The sequence below is a fragment of the Hypanus sabinus genome, chromosome 15 (assembly GCF_030144855.1).
Source record: "Hypanus sabinus isolate sHypSab1 chromosome 15, sHypSab1.hap1, whole genome shotgun sequence".
NCBI lineage: Eukaryota > Metazoa > Chordata > Chondrichthyes > Myliobatiformes > Dasyatidae > Hypanus > Hypanus sabinus.
Window position 1 is genome coordinate 91,135,064 of NC_082720.1, and position 18,038 is coordinate 91,153,101.

At 51.1% G+C, this 18,038-nt stretch overlaps 1 protein-coding gene across 3 annotated transcripts in view; it reads left to right on the forward strand.

Moving 5' to 3' along the window:
* Positions 1–18,038, forward strand: part of LOC132405705 (tyrosine-protein kinase ITK/TSK-like) — a 95,561-nt gene that overhangs the window by 16,805 nt on the left and 60,718 nt on the right. For all 3 annotated transcript variants that reach the window (XM_059990733.1, XM_059990734.1, XM_059990735.1), the window contains exons 3-4: positions 9,850–9,954; positions 13,266–13,347. In XM_059990733.1, coding sequence (XP_059846716.1) covers positions 9,850–9,954; positions 13,266–13,347 — 187 coding nt within the window. The remainder of the gene's footprint in view (positions 1–9,849; positions 9,955–13,265; positions 13,348–18,038) is intronic.

Here is an 18,038-nt window from a genome sequence, read left to right on the forward strand (position 1 = left end):
AGAGAAATTGAGGCCCTGGTTAAAAAAACAAGGTGCATAGCAGGTATAGGCAGGTAGGAACAAAAGAGGTACTTGTGGGGTGTACGAACTGTAAGACACTAGCAGGCAAAGTGAAGGAGAATCCTAAGGGGTTTTTCAGATACGGATAGCAAGAGTCAACATTGGAAGATCAGAGTGGTAATCTGTGCGAGCAGCTGAAAAAGATAGAGGAGATCTTTTGCATCTGTATTACTTGGGAGATGGGCAGAGTCTATCGAAGTGAGGAAATGCAGTTGAGAGCTCACGTACCCTGTACAGGCTACAGAGGAAGAGATGTTTGTTATCTTGAGGCAAATTAGGGTGGGTAACAAGGTGTTCCTTCGCACCCTGTGGGAGGCAGCCGCAGAAGTTGCTGGGCCCTAGCAGAGATAATTAAAACTTCTTTAGCCTCAGGTGAGGTGCTGGACGATTGGAGCATAGCTCATGTTCTGTTGTTTAAGAAAAATCTCTTAAGAATAAGCCAGGAAATTATAGGCCAGCAAGTGCGACATCAGTAATGGGAATGTGACTGGAGGCTGTTCTAAGGGACTGGCTATACGAGTATTTGGATAGGCATGGACTGATTAGGGAGAGTCAGCATGGCTTCGTGCAGGGTAAGTCATGTCGAACCAATCCTAGAGTTTTTTGAAGAAGGCCAGGCAGTGGATGCTGTCTCTAAGGACATTAGCAATGCCTTTGGATTGGACATTGGCTTTGTGGCAGAAGGCAGAGAGTGGTAGAAGATGGTTACCTCTCTGACTGGAGACGTGACCGTGGGATTTGTGCTGCATCCATTGTTGTTTGTCATCTATATGAACGATCAGGAGGTTAGTGTGGTGAATTGGATCAGCAGGTTTGCAGATGACACCAAGACTGAGAGTGTAGTGGACAGTGAGGAAGACTCAGAGCTTGCAGCAGGATCTGGACCAGCAAAAAAAATAGTTTGAAAATGGCTGAAGGAATTGAATGCAGACAAATGTGAGGTGTTGCACTTTGGGAGGACCAGCCAGGGGAGGGCTTTCACGATTAACAGAGGGACCTGCAAATACAGGCCATAATTCCTTGAAAGTGGTGTCAAAAGTAGATGAGGTTGTAAAGAAAGCTTTTGGTATATTGGCCTTCATAAATCAAAGTACTGAGTGCAGGAGGTTGGGTGTTATGCTGAAGTTGTGTAAGATGTTGCAAGGTCTAATTTGGAGTATTTTGTTAGTTTTGGTCACCTACCTGCAGGAAAGATGTCAACAAGATTGAAAGAGTGCAGAGAAAATTTACAAGTATGTTGTCAGGTCTTGAGGACCTGTGTTATAGGGAAAGGTGCAATCAGTTAAGACTTTATTCCCCAGGATATGGGAGATTGAGGGGAGATTTGATACAGATGTACAAAACTATCAGGGGTATAAACAGGATAAATGGAAGCAGGCTTTTTCCACTGAGGTTGGGTGAGACTTAGAACTAGAGGTCATGGGTTAAGGGTGAAAGGGGAAATGTTTAAGTGCAACATGAGGGGGATCTTCTTCACTTGGAGGTTGATGAGAGTGAGGGAATTCTTTTTTATTTTTTTTATTTGGATGAACTGCCAGTGGTGAATGCAGGTTCAATTTCAACATTTACGAGAGATTTGGACAGGTACATTATGGGAGGGGTATGGAGGCCTATGGTCCTGGTGCAGGTCAAGGGGACAGGGCAGATTAATGGCTCAGCACAGACTCGGTGGGCCGAAGGGCCTGTCCCTGGGCTGTAGTGTTCCATGACTCTATTCTGTGACTTTATGAGAGTGTGTGTGAGGGGGAGAGGGGAAGTGTGTGTACGTGGATGAGAGAGGTAGTGTGTGTGAGTGTGAGAGTGTTTTGTGTATGAGTGCATGCATACACATAAGGAAGATCTCTCTCTCTCTCTCTCTCTGTGGTGAGGCCCAGAGTTCAGCTGGGCTGTGGTTGTTGAAGAAAAGCTGTGGTGGGTGGTGTTGTGTGAAGCAGTTATGAGTTTGATGGCTCTGCAAAAGGGCATTGGCACCAACACAGATTTGATCAATTCAATTTTGGTTTAAGACTTGTTCAGAAGGCGGGTTGGTGACTGGCAGAGATGGCATCCTTCTTTAGCTGAAGATATCTCTTCAAACCTTCTTCCGGTTCTGTCTCCGAGAAACCTGGCCCAGCATCAGTTCAGCAGGAAGAAAAGGCAGTCACAGAGCCTGTGAGATCAGCTGAAGCTCTGTCTGAAACCTCTGTCAGTAAACAGAGGAAAGCAGGATCGAGATGAGCAAGTAGGGATGTGGGTGGGCAGGAATGGTATGGTGTGGTGGGGGTAGGTCTGTGCCCCAAGGAAGACGTGCAGCATCAGAGTACATTCATTCAAAGTCAAGATCACAAGGTTACTGAGAAGGTCAAGGAGTTGAGGGATGTGAGGACTGGCCACAATATCATTAGAAGTCCATCATCAAGGACCCCTCCAACCAGGCCTGGCTCTCTTCTCACTACCACCATCAGACAGGAGCCTCAGAACCCCCTCCAACCAGGCCTGGCTCTCTTCTCACTCCCACCATCAGACAGGAGCCTCAGAACCCCCTCCAACCAGGCCTGGCTCTCTTCTCACTACCACCATCAGACAGGAGCCTCAGAACCCCCCTCCAACCAGGCCTGGCTCTCTTCTCACTACCACCATCAGACAGGAGCCTCAGAACCCCCTCCGACCAGGCCTGGCTCTCTTCTCACTCCCACCATCAGACAGGAGCCTCAGAACCCCCCTCCAACCAGGCCTGGCTCTCTTCTCACTACCACCATCAGACAGGAGCCTCAGAACCCCCTCCGACCAGGCCTGGCTCTCTTTTCACTACCACCATCAGACAGGAGCCTCAGAACCCCCCTCCGACCAGGCCTGGCTCTCTTCTCACTACCACCATCAGACAGGAGCCTCAGAACCCCCCTCCAACCAGGCCTGGCTCTCTTCTCACTACCACCATCAGACAGGAGCCTCAGAACCCCCCTCCGACCAGGCCTGGCTCTCTTCTCACTACCACCATCAGACAGGAGCCTCAGAACCCCCCTCCAACCAGGCCTGGCTCTCTTCTCACTCCCACCATCAGACAGGAGCCTCAGAACCCCCTCCGACCAGGCCTGGCTCTCTTCTCACTACCACCATCAGACAGGAGCCTCAGAACCCCCCTCCGACCAGGCCTGGCTCTCTTCTCACTACCACCATCAGACAGGAGCCTCAGAACCCCCCTCCAACCAGGCCTGGCTCTCTTCTCACTCCCACCATCAGACAGGAGCCTCAGAACCCCCCTCCGACCAGGCCTGGCTCTCTTCTCACTACCACCATCAGACAGGAGCCTCAGAACCCCCCTCCAACCAGGCCTGGCTCTCTTCTCACTACCACCATCAGACAGGAGCCTCAGAACCCCCTCCGACCAGGCCTGGCTCTCTTCTCACTACCACCATCAGACAGGAGCCTCAGAACCCCCCTCCAACCAGGCCTGGCTCTCTTCTCACTACCACCATCAGACAGGAGCCTCAGAACCCCCCTCCGACCAGGCCTGGCTCTCTTCTCACTACCACCATCAGACAGGAGCCTCAGAACCCCCCTCCAACCAGGCCTGGCTCTCTTCTCACTCCCACCATCAGACAGGAGCCTCAGAACCCCCCTCCAACCAGGCTGGCTCTCTTCTCACTACCACCATCAGACAGGAGCCTCAGAACCCCCCTCCGACCAGGCCTGGCTCTCTTCTCACTCCCACCATCAGACAGGAGCCTCAGAACCCCCCTCCGACCAGGCCTGGCTCTCTTCTCACTACCACCATCAGACAGGAGCCTCAGAACCCCCCTCCAACCAGGCCTGGCTCTCTTCTCACTACCACGATCAGACAGGAGCCTCAGAACCCCCCTCCGACCAGGCCTGGCTCTCTTCTCACTACCACCATCAGACAGGAGCCTCAGAACCCCCCTCCAACCAGGCCTGGCTCTCTTCTCACTCCCACCATCAGACAGGAGCCTCAGAACCCCCCTCCGACCAGGCCTGGCTCTCTTCTCACTCCCACCATCAGACAGGAGCCTCAGAACCCCCTCCAACCAGGCCTGGCTCTCTTCTCACTACCACCATCAGACAGGAGCCTCAGAACCCCCTCCGACCAGGCCTGGCTCTCTTCTCACTCCCACCATCAGACAGGAGCCTCAGAACCCCCCTCCGACCAGGCCTGGCTCTCTTCTCACTACCACCATCAGACAGGAGCCTCAGAACCCCCCTCTGACCAGGCCTGGCTCTCTTCTCACTACCACCATCAGACAGGAGCCTCAGAATCCCCTCCGACCAGGCCTGGCTCTCTTCTCACTCCCACCATCAGACAGGAGCCTCAGAACCCCCCTCCGACCAGGCCTGGCTCTCTTCTCACTCCCACCATCAGACAGGAGCCTCAGAACCCCCCTCCGACCAGGCCTGGCTCTCTTCTCACTCCCACCATCAGACAGGAGCCTCAGAACCCCCCTCCAACCAGGCCTGGCTCTCTTCTCACTCCCACCATCAGACAGGAGCCTCAGAACCCCCCTCCGACCAGGCCTGGCTCTCTTCTCACTCCCACCATCAGACAGGAGCCTCAGAACCCCCTCCGACCAGGCCTGGCTCTCTTCTCACTACCACCATCAGACAGGAGCCTCAGAACCCCCCTCCGACCAGGCCTGGCTCTCTTCTCACTACCACCATCAGACAGGAGCCTCAGAACCCCCTCCGACCAGGCCTGGCTCTCTTCTCACTACCACCATCAGACAGGAGCCTCAGAACCCCCCTCCGACCAGGCCTGGCTCTCTTCTCACTACCACCATCAGACAGGAGCCTCAGAACCCCCTCCGACCAGGCCTGGCTCTCTTCTCACTCCCACCATCAGACAGGAGCCTCAGAACCCCCCTCCGACCAGGCCTGGCTCTCTTCTCACTACCACCATCAGACAGGAGCCTCAGAACCCCCCTCCGACCAGGCCTGGCTCTCTTCTCACTCCCACCATCAGACAGGAGCCTCAGAACCCCCCTCCGACCAGGCCTGGCTCTCTTCTCACTACCACCATCAGACAGGAGCCTCAGAACCCCCCTCCGACCAGGCCTGGCTCTCTTCTCACTCCCACCATCAGACAGGAGCCTCAGAACCCCCCTCCGACCAGGCCTGGCTCTCTTCTCACTCCCACCATCAGACAGGAGCCTCAGAACCCCCCTCCAACCAGGCCTGGCTCTCTTCTCACTACCACCATGAGACAGGAGCCTCAGAACCCCCCTCCGACCAGGCCTGGCTCTCTTCTCACTCCCACCATCAGACAGGAGCCTCAGAACCCCCCTCCGACCAGGCCTGGCTCTCTTCTCACTCCCACCATCAGACAGGAGCCTCAGAACCCCCCTCCGACCAGGCCTGGCTCTCTTCTCACTCCCACCATCAGACAGGAGCCTCAGAACCCCCTCCAACCAGATTCAGAAACAGGTAATAACCCTCAACCATTAGACTTCTGAACCAGCATGGATAACTTCACTCACCTCAATACTGAACTGCCTTCAGACTCACTTTCAGCAACTCATGTCCTCGGTTTTTTTTGAATTTGCATAGTTTGTCATCTTTGCAGAGTTGTTTGTCAGCCTTTGTTTATGTATTTTTCATGAATTTGATTATGTTTTTATACTCCTGTAAGTGAATCTGATGTTGTACAAAGTGACGTGTCTATACTTTGATAATGAACTTACTTTGAGTTTGAGTGCAAGCAGAGGAAACTGACTGCTGGAGGAACTCAGTGGCCAGGCAGCGTCTCGAGGCTGAGGGGTGGATGGCTGCTGCCTCAGGACTGAATTTTGGGATTGGCTGTGGAACTGGTTAGAGCAGCAGCCCGGCAGAGTTCTGATCTTTCCTGAGGTGCCAGAGTACATGGGCCAGCCCTGCTGAATCTGGTCTCCTGTACCCTCCATTTTTCTAACATCCATGTGCTTACTTCAAGTTTCTCAAATGTATCTGCCTCTACCGCCACCCCAGCAGAGTGTCCCACACACCCTCCACATCTCTGTAAAAATACCCTATTTCCCTCCAATTGCCTTAAAATTCTGCCCCCGCATTCCCCCTGGGGAGAGGCAGTGCATGGCGACAGAGTGTGCCGGGTACCTGGAGAGGTGACGCAGGCAGATACGATAGAGGTGTTTGACAGACCAATGAACAGTCAGAGAATGGGGGGATTTGGATCACATGCAGGCAGAAGGGATCAGTTCAAACTAATGTGCAAGGTTTCAGAAACAGCATCTCCTGCCCCACACCACCGGGTTCCCCATCCGACAATGAACCCATGAACACTCCCTCACTCTCTTTTTGCATTACTTATTTAATTTATTTGTTTTTCTCACCCCTGATGGTGGTGCATATGTGTACTTTTCTCTCATTCTCAGCTCCTCTACCAGAGGCCTGGGAGTTTGAGGGCTCTGCACAGTATCCTTGCTGTTCCTCGCGGTGCGTTCTTCTGGACCGAGATCTCAGATGTTGCCTCCAGGGTTTGCTGGAGCCACTCTCCCAGTCCAGCTGTCACAGCTCCAAGTGCTCCTGTCACCAACTGGGACTTCTTTAACTTTCCACTTCCTTTCTGTCTGCTCTTTCAAGCCCTGGTAAACTGAAAGCTGTAAATTTAACTTTCCACGTCCTTTCTGTCTGCTCTTTCAAGCCCTGGTAAACTAAAAGCTGTAAATTTAACTTTCCACACCCTTTCTGTCTGCTCTTTCAAGCCCTGGTAAACTAAAAGCACGTGCGTACAAGTTTGGATCGATTTTTGCATAGTCAGGGAATTAAGGGTTATGGGGAAAAGGAAAGGAGGTGGAGATGAGACCACAGCCAGATCAGTCATGATCTTTGTAACCCTCAGATTCGGCTGGTGGCATTAGTCGAGGGAAGGCAGTCTCTGGCCCTGCCAAACGTGTGAAATCTGAGGTGCAAAACCTCCTGTTTGTGTGGATGCCCCATGACCTCCACCATGAAATAACAGGCAATACACCATGTGCAATTAAACTATTAGCTTTATAATTCTTAATTTAACTAAAGGGTTAGGAAAGTAAAACAAAAAAGAGCCCATTTTAATGCAAGTCTGATGTCCATGTTGGGGCTCACGGTTTCCCTTCTGCTGGTCCTCCATCGATTTCCCCGGGCTTCATCGACTGCTAGCCACACTCCAAGTCTACTCTGTCCTGTTGTCTACCAACCTCCCCTTTCTGGCATCTTCTATCTTCATCTCTCACTGAACAAAAGGCCCAGATCACCTCGGTCTCCGGCACACAACAAGAAAAAACATTTCCTTCATTGGACAGCACACATTCCAAAGCCCCCATTATCTCTAGCCATAACCCAGACACTGCTGCTACAGAAAAAGCATTGCATTAGCAGCCAAAGTAAAAGCAAAGGAGAGGGCATACAAGGAAGCCAAAGCTAGGGGGAAGATAGAAAATTGGGAAGTTTTTAAAACTTGCAGGAGGAAACTAAGAAGTTCATTAGGAAGGAAAAGATGAATTATGCAAGGAAGCTGATGACTAATATCAAGAAGACACTAAAAGCTTTTTTAAATATATAAAGGGTAAAAGGGAGTTGAGGGTAGATAGAGGACCAATAGAAAATGACGCTGGAGATATTGTAATGAGAGACGCAGAGATGGCAGAGGAACTGAATGAGTATTTTGCATCAGTCTTCACAGTGGAAGACGTCTGCAGTATACTGGACATTCAGGAGTGTCAGGGAAGTGAAGTATGTGCAGTAAAAATTACGACTAAGAAGGTGCTCAGGAAGCTTAATGGTCTGAGAGTGGATAAATCTCCTGGACCTGATGGAATGCACCCTTGGGTTCTGAAGGAAGTAGCTGGAGAGATTGCAGAGGCATTAACGATTATCTTTCAAGAATCGATAGAGTCTGGCAATGTAGCGGATGACAGGAAAATTGCAAATGTTGCTCCTCTATTTAAGAAGTGTGGGAGGCAGGAGAAAGGAAACTATGGACCTGTTAGCCTGACATCAGTAGTTGGGAAGTTGTTGGAATCGATTGTGAGGGATGAGATTACGGAGTACCTGGAGGCACATGACAAGATAGGCCAAAGCCAACATGGTTTCCTGAAAGGAAAATCCTGTCTGACTAACCTACTGCAATTTTTTGAGGAAATTACAAACAGGGTAGACAAAGGAGATGCAGTAGATGTGTTGCACTTGGATTTTCAGAAGGCCTTTGACAAGGTGCTGCACATGAGGCTGCTCAGCAAGAGAAGAGCCCATGATACTACAGGGAAATTACTAGCATGGATGGAGCATTGGCTGATCGGCAGAAAACAGAGAGTGGGAATAAAGGGATCCTATTCTGGCTGGCTGCCGGTTACCAGTGGAGTTCCACAGGGGTCGGTGATGGGACCGCTGCTTTTTACAATATATGTTAATGATTTGGACTATGGGATTAATGGATCTGTGTCTAAATTTGCCGATGATACAAAGATAGGTGGAGGAGCGGGTAATGTTGAGGAAACAGAGAGCCTGTAGAGAGACTTAGATAGTTTAGGGGAATGGACAAAGAAGTGGCAAATGAAATACAATGTTGGAAAGTGTATGGTCATGCACTTTGGTGGAAGAAATGAATGGGCAGACTATTATTTAGATGGGAAGAGAATTCAAAATGCAGAGATGCCAAGGGACTTGGGAGTCCTTGTGCAGGATACCCTAAAGGTTAACCTCTAGGTTGAGTTGGTGCTGAAGAAGGCGAATGCAGTGTTGGCATTTATTTCTAGAGGTACAGAATATAAGAGCAGGGATGTGATGTTGAGGCTCCATAAGGCACTTGTGAGACCACACTTGGAGTATTGTCTGCAGTTTTGGACTCCTTATTTTAGAAAGGATATACTGACATTGGAGAGAATTCAGAGCAGATTCGCAAGAATGAATCCAGGGATGAAAGGATTACTGTACGAGGAATGTTTGGCAACTCTTGGGCTGTATTCCTCAGAGTTCAGGAGAATGAGGGGGATCTCATAGAAACATTCTGAATGTTAAAAGGCCTGAACAGATTAGATATGGCAGAGTTATTTCACATGGTAGCGGAGTCCAGGACAAGAGGGCATGACTTCAGAATTGAAGGGCGTCCATTTAGAACTGAAATGTGGAGAAATTTACAGCACATGACCAGCCCTTCAACCCACAACCTGCTCTAGAAACTGCTGAGTATTTCCCTACCACAGAGCCCTCGATCTTTGTAAGCTCCATGTACCTATCTAAAAGTGTCTTAAAAGATCCTATTGTATCCGTCTCTACCACCTTCACTGGCAGCGCATTCCATGCACCCACCACCCTCTGTGTGAAAAAATTACCTCTGACATCCCCCTTGTACCTACTTCCAAACACGTTAAAACTATGCCCCCTGTGCTAGCCATTTTAGCCCTGGGAAAAGCCTCTGACTATCCACACAATCAATGCCTCTCAACATCTTCTACACCTCTGTCAGGTCACCCCTCATTCTCCATTACCCTAAGGAGAAAAGGCCAAGTTCACTGAACCTATTCTCATAAGGCACACTCTCTAATCCAGGCAGCATCCTTGTAAATTGCACTCTCTCTGTAGTATCCACACCCTTCCTGTAGTGAGGTGACCAGAACTGAACACAGTACTCCAAGTGGGGTCTAATTAAGGCCTTATATAGCTGTAACATTACCTCCGAGCTCTTGAACTCAATCCCATGGTTGACGGAGGTCAACACAGCATAGGCCTTCTTAACAACAGTGTCAACCTGTTAACAGTTGCCCTGTAGTGAGGCTCTGGTCTGCCTCATTTCCATGGTCACTTTTGACGTTTGTACTTTGGTTCCTGCAGAAGAAGTCTGTGATGAAGGGATTCATCGATCTCTCCAAGATCAAGTGTGTGGAGATCGTGCTGACTGACATGAGTCTGCCCTGCAGCTACAAGTATCCATTCCAGGTCAGTCTGTGTTTGCCGGGACGTTGAGTATGTGTCTTCAGGCTCCTGAAAGTAGCAATGAGAAAGCATGTCCCACAGTGCCACTTGCCATGAAAGATGGAATACAGTGTTGGGGAATATATGATCATGTACTTTGGTAAAAGGAACAATAGTGCAGATTATTATCTAAATGGAGAGAAGGTTCAAACATCAGAGGCGCAGAGGGACTTAGGAGTCCTCGTGCCAGACTCCCAGAAGGTTAATTCACAGGTTGAGTCTGTGGTAAAGAAGGCAAATGCAATGTTGGCATTTATTTCAAGGGGAATAGAATAGAAAAGTGAGGAGATAATGCTGAGCCTTTATAAGACACTAGTCAGGCTGTACTTGGAGTATTGTCAACTGTTTTGAGCCCCATATCTCAGAAAGGATGTGTTGTCATTGGAGAGAGTCCTGAGGAGGTTCACGAGGATGATTTTGGGAAAGAAGGGGTTAACATATGAGCATTTGGCAGCTTTCTGCCTGTACTCACTGGAATTTAGAAGAATGCCGGCGATCTCGTATTGAATGTTGAAAGGATAAAATAGGATGGATGTGGAGCGGATGGTTCCTCTGGGTAGGGTATCCAGAACCAGAAGGCACAGCCTCAACATTGAGAGGTGACTTTTCGAACAGAGGTAAGGGATGAATTTTTTTAATCAAAGAGTGGTGAATCTGTGGACTGTTCTGCCAAGTCCACAGTCTGTGGGTATACTTAAAGCAGAAGTTGATAGTTTCTTGATTAGTTGGGGTGTTGAGATATGGTGAGATGGCAGGTGTATGGGGTTGAGTGGGATCCAGGATCAGCCATGATGAAATGGTGGAGCAGACTCAATGGGCTGAATGGCCTAATTCTGCACCTATGCCTTATGGTCTTATGGTTTAAGGCTTTGGTGAGTGCGTGGAAGAATTCATATGATTCACAAAGCACATTACAGTCAGTAAGCTGAAAGCAGCCCGAGGCCTCGATGGCCTCTGGAGACCATTCCTTTACTGTCTTGGTGGCAACGAGCTGTTTCTGTACTTTGGGCATGAGGTGGACCAGGCTGTCATCTGATCTCACAAGTGTGGGGAGAGCTCTGGAGCTGTATGCATCTTTAACGTTTGCATACAAGAGATGCAGGGTTTCATTTTCTCTCGTGTGACACTTGACAAACTGGTCGAAGGTGGGTAGTGTTATTGAGAGAGAAGTATGGTTGAAGACTCCCGATACTGCAGTGAACACATTGGCGTGGGTCTAGAGTCTTGTGATGGTAGTGTGTATGAGGACTGTGTTGGGAAGGCAGAATGAGACAACGAGCCATATGGCATGGCTGAACTCTCATGGCAGATAATTTGGGTGCAAACTCACAGCAAGCAGATCGACATCTTGACTGCAGGTTGTTCTTTCATGGAAATCTGACTTAATAGACTGATTCCAGGGATGAGTGGCTTTAGTTCTGTGAATGGACTAGAGAAGCTGGAGTTCTCCTTGGAACAGAGGAGATGGGGGTGGATGGACGGTGGGAATGGGGGTGGATGGATGGAGGGGATGGGGGTGGATGGACGGAGGGGATGGGGGTGGATGGACGGTGGGAATGGGGGTGGATGGACTGGGAATGGGGGTGGATGGACAGAGGGGATGGGGATGGAGGGGACGGAGGGGATGGACAGAGGGGATGGGAGTGGATTGGACAGAGGGGATGGGAGTGGATGGACGGAGGGGGTGGGTGGGGATGGACAGAGGGTATGGGGGTGGATGGACGGAGGGGATGGAGGGGATGGACGGAGGGGGTGGGTGGGGATGGACAGAGGGTATGGGGGTGGATGGACGGAGGGGATGGAGGGGATTGGACGGAGGGGATGGGAGTGGATTGACGGAGGGGATGGGAGTGGATGGACGGACGGGATGGGGGTGGATGGACGGAGGGAATTGGAGGGGATGGATGGAGGGAATAGGAGGGGATGGACGGAGGGGATGGGGGCGGATGGACGGTGGGAATGGGGGTGGATGGACGGTGGGAATGGGGGCGGATGGTCGGAGGGGATGAGAGACGATGGATGGAGGGAATGGGAGGGGATGGATGGAGGGAATTGGAGGGGATGGACGGAGGGGATGGGAGACGATGGACAGAGGGGATGGGAGACGATGGACGGAGGGATTGGGAGACGATGGACGGAGGGGATGGCAGGGGATGGATGGAGGGAATCGGAGGGGATGGACGGAGGGGATGGACGGAGGGGATGGGGGTGGATGGACGGAGGGGAGGGGGGTTGATTGGACAGAGGGGATGGGGGTGGATGGACAGTGGGAATGGGGGTGGATGGACAGAGGGGATGGGGGTTGATTGGACAGAGGGGATGGGGGTGGATGGACAGTGGGAATGGGGGTGGATGGACAGAGGGGATGGGGGTTGATTGGACAGAGGGGATGGGGGTGGATGGACAGTGGGAATGGGGGTGGATGGATGGAGGGGATGGGGGTGGATGGACAGAGGGGATGGGGGTGGATGGACGGAGGGGATGGGGGTGGATGGACGGAGGGGATGGGGGTGGATGGACGGTGGGAATGGGGGTGGATGGATGGTGGGAATGGGTGGGGATGGACGGAGGGGATGGAGGGGATGGATGGAGGGGATGGGAGTGGATTGGACAGAGGGGATGGGAGTGGATGGAGGGGATGGGGGTGGATGGACGGTGAGAATGGGGGTGGATGGACGGACGGGATGGGGGTGGATGGACGGAGGGAATCGGAGGGGATGGACGGAGGGAATCGGAGGGGATGGACGGAGGGGATGGGGGTGGATGGACGGTGGGAATGGGGGCGGATGGTCGGAGGGGATGGGAGACGATGGATGGAGGAAATTGGAGGGGATGGACGGAGGGGATGGGAGACGATGGACAGAGGGGATGGGAGACGATGGACGGAGGGGATGGGAGGGGATGGACGGAGGGAATTGGAGGGGATGGGAGTGGATTGGACAGAGGGGATGAGAGACGATGGACAGAGGGGATGGACGGAGGGAATCAGAGGGGATGGGGGTGGATGGACGGAGGGAATCGGAGGGGATGGGAGTGGATTAGACAGAGGCTATATGGTCACAGTGTAAATAATTTTATGTAAATGGAGGTTGACAATCAGAAAATCGTTCCACAGCTCGACTTGAAAGTGCACCGTTACTGGCCACTCTTTACTTGGACATTTACAATGTAAGAACGATGACAGATGAAAGTTTGTGTGTTTGCACAAGACTTTTGGAGAAATGTCTTGACCTGGTGTTGACATGATGTGTTTTTAACTCCCTCCTCTCCCACAGGTTTTCCATGAGAATTATTATCTGTATGTGTTTGCGCCAAGCAAGGAGAGTCGTCAGAAATGGGTAACAGCCCTGAAAGAAGGTGAGAGGAGACTCAGGGATTCAGGAATGATGGACCCCACACAACGCACTGGCTGTCCCTTTGAACACCCCCCCACCCCCACCATAATTCACTCCCCGCTATTCCTGCTCCAATTCTGGAGAATTCTGTGCGGGACATGGAGGCTGATGGGGTGGTAGCTGAGGACAAGAGGAACCCTGTCCCTGGAGGGAAGGTGTGAGGATGGGGCAAGGGCAGACGTGCACGAAATGGAAGAGATGTGGGTGATGGCAGCATTGATGGTGGAGGAAGGGAAGCCCCTTTCTTTGAAGGAGGACATCTTTGTTCTAGAATGAAAAGCCTCATCCTGAGAGCTGATGCGGTGGAGATGGAGGAACAGAGAGTAGGGGATGCTGTCTTTACAAGTGACAGGATGGGAAGAGGGAGAGCTGTGAGGTTATAATAGACATCAGTAGATGAACTGTCTCCAGAAATCAAGACAGAGAGATCATGAAAGGGGGAAGGAGGTGTTGGAAATGGTAAATTTGAGGGCAGGATGGAAGTTGGAGGCAAAGCTGATAAAGTCGGAGCTCTGCGTGGGTGCAGACATCGATGTAGCGTAGGAAAATTGGGGAGGAATATCGGTGTAGGCTTGGAACATGGATTGTTCCACGGAGCTGACAAACAGGTAGAAATAGCTGGGACCCATGCAAGTGCTCAAGGCTACAGCTTTGGTTTGAAGGAAGTGGGAGGAGCCAAAGAAAAAATGATTGAGGGTGAGGTTCCGTTCCACAAGACGGAGGAGAGTGGTGGTGGAGAAGAACAGGTTAGGTCTGTTGTCTTAAAAGACACGGAGAGCTTTAAGTCCCTCATGATGTGGGATGGAGGTGGATAGGGACCGGATACCCATGGTTAAAGTGAGGTGGTGGGTGGCTAGGGAACTTAGTCATTGAAAAGATTTAGAGTGTGTGAGGTGTCACGGATGTAGGTGGGAAGGGACTGAACCGGGGGGAATAAAACAGAGTCGAGGTACACAGATATGAGTTCAGTGCGGCAGGAATGAGCGGAAACAATGGGTCAACATGGACTGGCAGGTTTGTAGATCATGGGTAGTAGGTAGAAATGGGAGGTGCGGGGTTAGGGAACTATAAGGTTGCTAGGAGTGGATGGGAGATTTCCAGAATCAATAAGGTCAGTGATAGAGTGGGTGACGATGGCCTGGTGCTCCTTAGCGGGTGTGTGAAGGGTGTCGCCTGGCCTCAGTACACCAGACTACTACAGCACCCCCTTATCTGAGGGTTGGATAGTGAGGTTAGGATTAGTGAGGATGGAGTAGAGGGCAGTGCGTTCCGAAGGGGTGAGGTTGGAATTGGAGAGGAGTGGTAAAGTTCAGAATGCTTCATGTCTTGTAAAGGTCCAGAGCGGACAGAACACAGGAGTGGGGTGTCCAGAAAGAGGTAGCGGATTGCAGATGGGAGACGGGATCATCGGTTCAGGCTGGGGACTCAGACAAGTAGGCACGGAGATGGAAGCTGCAGAAGAAGACAGCATCATGGAGGGTGATGGAACTAAGTGGAGAGTATCAGGGTGATGGAACTCACTGGACAGTATCAGAGTGATGGAACTCACTGGACAGTATCAGGGTGATGGAACTCACTGGACAGTGTCAGGGTGATGGAACTCACTGGACAGTGTCAGGGTGATGGAACTCACTGGACAGTGTCAGGGTGATGGAACTCACTGGACAGTATCAGGGTGATGGAACTCAGTGGACAGTATCAGGGTGATGGAACTCAGTGGACAGTATCAGGGTGATGGAACTCAGTGGACAGTATCAGAGTGATGGAACTCAGTGGACAGTATCAGGGTGATGGAACTCAGTGGACAGTATCAGGGTGATGGAACTCACTGGACAGCATCAGAGTGATGGAACTCAGTGGACAGTATCAGGGTGATGGAACTCACTGGACAGTATCAGGGTGATGGAACTCAGTGGACAGTATCAGGGTGATGGAACTCACTGGACAGTATCAGGGTGATGGAACTCAGTGGTCACTATCAGGGTGATGGAACTCAGTGGACAGTATCAGGGAGATGGAACTCAGTGGACAGTGTCAGGGTGATGGAACTCAGTGGACAGTATCAGGGTGATGGAACTCAGTGGACAGTATCAGGGTGATGGAACTCAGTGGACAGTATCAGGGTGATGGAACTCAGTGGACAGTATCAGGGTGATGGAACTCAGTGGACAGTATCAGGGTGATGGAACACACTGGACAGTATCAGGGTGATGGAACTCACTGGACAGTATCAGGGTGATGGAACTCACTGGACAGTATCAGGGTGATGGAACTCAGTGGACAGTATCAGAGTGATGGAACTCAGTGGACAGTATCAGGGTGATGGAACTCACTGGACAGTATCAGGGTGATGGAACTCACTGGACAGTATCAGAGTGATGGAACTCAGTGGACAGTATCAGGGTGATGGAACTCACTGGACAGTATCAGGGTGATGGAACTCAGTGGACAGTATCAGGGTGATGGAACTCAGTGGACAGTATCAGGGTGATGGAACTCACTGGACAGTATCAGAGTGATGGAACTCAGTGGACAGTATCAGGGTGATGGAACTCACTGGACAGTGTCAGGGTGATGGAACTCAGTGGACAGTATCAGGGTGATGGAACTCACTGGACAGTATCAGGGTGATGGAACTCAGTGGACAATATCAGGGTGATGGAACTCAGTGGACAGTATCAGGGTGATGGAACTCACTGGACAGTGTCAGGGTGATGGAACTCAGTGGACAGTATCAGGGTGATGGAATTCAGTGGACAGTATCAGGGTGATGGAACTCAGTGGACAGTATCAGGGTGATGGAACTCAGTGGACAGTATCAGGGTGATGGAACTCACTGGACAGTGTCAGGGTGATGGAACTCAGTGGACAGTATCAGGGTGATGGAACTCACTGGACAGTGTCAGGGTGATGGAACTCACTGGACAGTGTCAGGGTGATGGAACTCAGTGGACAGTGTCAGGGTGATGGAACTCACTGGACAGTGTCAGGGTGATGGAACTCAGTGGACAGTATCAGGGTGATGGAACTCAGTGGACAGTATCAGGGTGATGGAACTCAGTGGACAGTATCAGGGTGATGGAACTCAGTGGACAGTGTCAGGGTGATGGAACTCACTGGACAGTGTCAGGGTGATGGAACTCACTGGACAGTATCAGGGTGATGGAACTCAGTGGACAGTGTCAGGGAGATGGAACTCACTGGACAGTGTCAGGGTGATGGAACTCAGTGGACAGTATCAGGGTGATGGAACTCAGTGGACAGTATCAGAGTGACGGAACTCACTGGACAGTATCAGGGTGACGGAACTCACTGGACAGTGTCAGGGTGATGGAACTCACTGGACAGTAACAGGGTGATGGAACTCAGTGGACAGTGTCAGGGTGATGGAACTCAGTGGACAGTATCAGGGTGATGGAACTCAGTGGACAGTATCAGGGTGATGGAACTCAGTGGACAGTATCAGGGTGATGGAACTCAGTGGACAGTATCAGGGTGATGGAACTCAGTGGACAGTATCAGGGTGATGGAACTCACTGGACAGTATCAGGGTGATGGAACTCAGTGGACAGTATCAGGGTGATGGAACTCACTGGACAGTATCAGAGTGATGGAACTCAGTGGACAGTATCAGGGTGATGGAACTCAGTGGACAGTATCAGGGTGATGGAACTCAGTGGACAGTATCAGGGTGATGGAACTCACTGGACAGTATCAGGGTGATGGAACTCAGTGGACAGTATCAGGGTGATGGAACTCAGTGGACAGTATCAGGGTGATGGAACTCAGTGGACAGGGTCAGGGTGATGGAACTCAGTGGACAGGGTCAGGGTGATGGAACTCAGTGGACAGTATCAGGGTGATGGAACTCAGTGGACAGTATCAGGGTGATGGAACTCACTGGACAGTATCAGGGTGATGGAACTCAGTGGACAGTGTCAGGGTGATGGAACTCAGTGGACTGTATCAGGGTGATGGAACTCAGTGGACAGTATCAGGGTGATGGAACTCAGTGGACAGTAGCAGGGTGATGGAACTCAGTGGACAGTATCAGGGTGATGGAATTCACTGGACAGTAGCAGGGTGATGGAACTCAGTGGACAGTATCAGGGTGATGGAACTCACTGGACAGTATCAGGGTGTTGGAACTCAGTGGACAGTATCAGGGTGATGGAACTCACTGGACAGTATCAGGGTGATGGAACTCAGTGAACAGTATCAGTGTGATGGAACTCAGTGGACAGTGTCAGGGTGATGGAACTCAGTGGACAGTATCAGGGTGATGGAACTCACTGGACAGTGTCAGGGTGATGGAACTCAGTGGACAGTATCAGGGTGATGGAACTCACTGGACAGTATCATGGTGATGGAACTCAGTGGACAGTATCGGGGTGATGGAACTGACTGGACTGTATCAGGGTGATGGAACTCAGTGGACAGTGTCAGGGTGATGGAACTCAGTGGACAGTATCAGGGTGATGGAACTCAGTGGACAGTATCAGGGTGATGGAACTCAGTGGACAGTATCAGGGTGATGGAACTGACTGGACAGTATCAGAGTGATGGAACTCAGTGGACAGTATCAGGGTGATGGAACTGACTGGACTGTATCAGGGTGATGGAACTCAGTGGACAGTGTCAGGGTGATGGAAC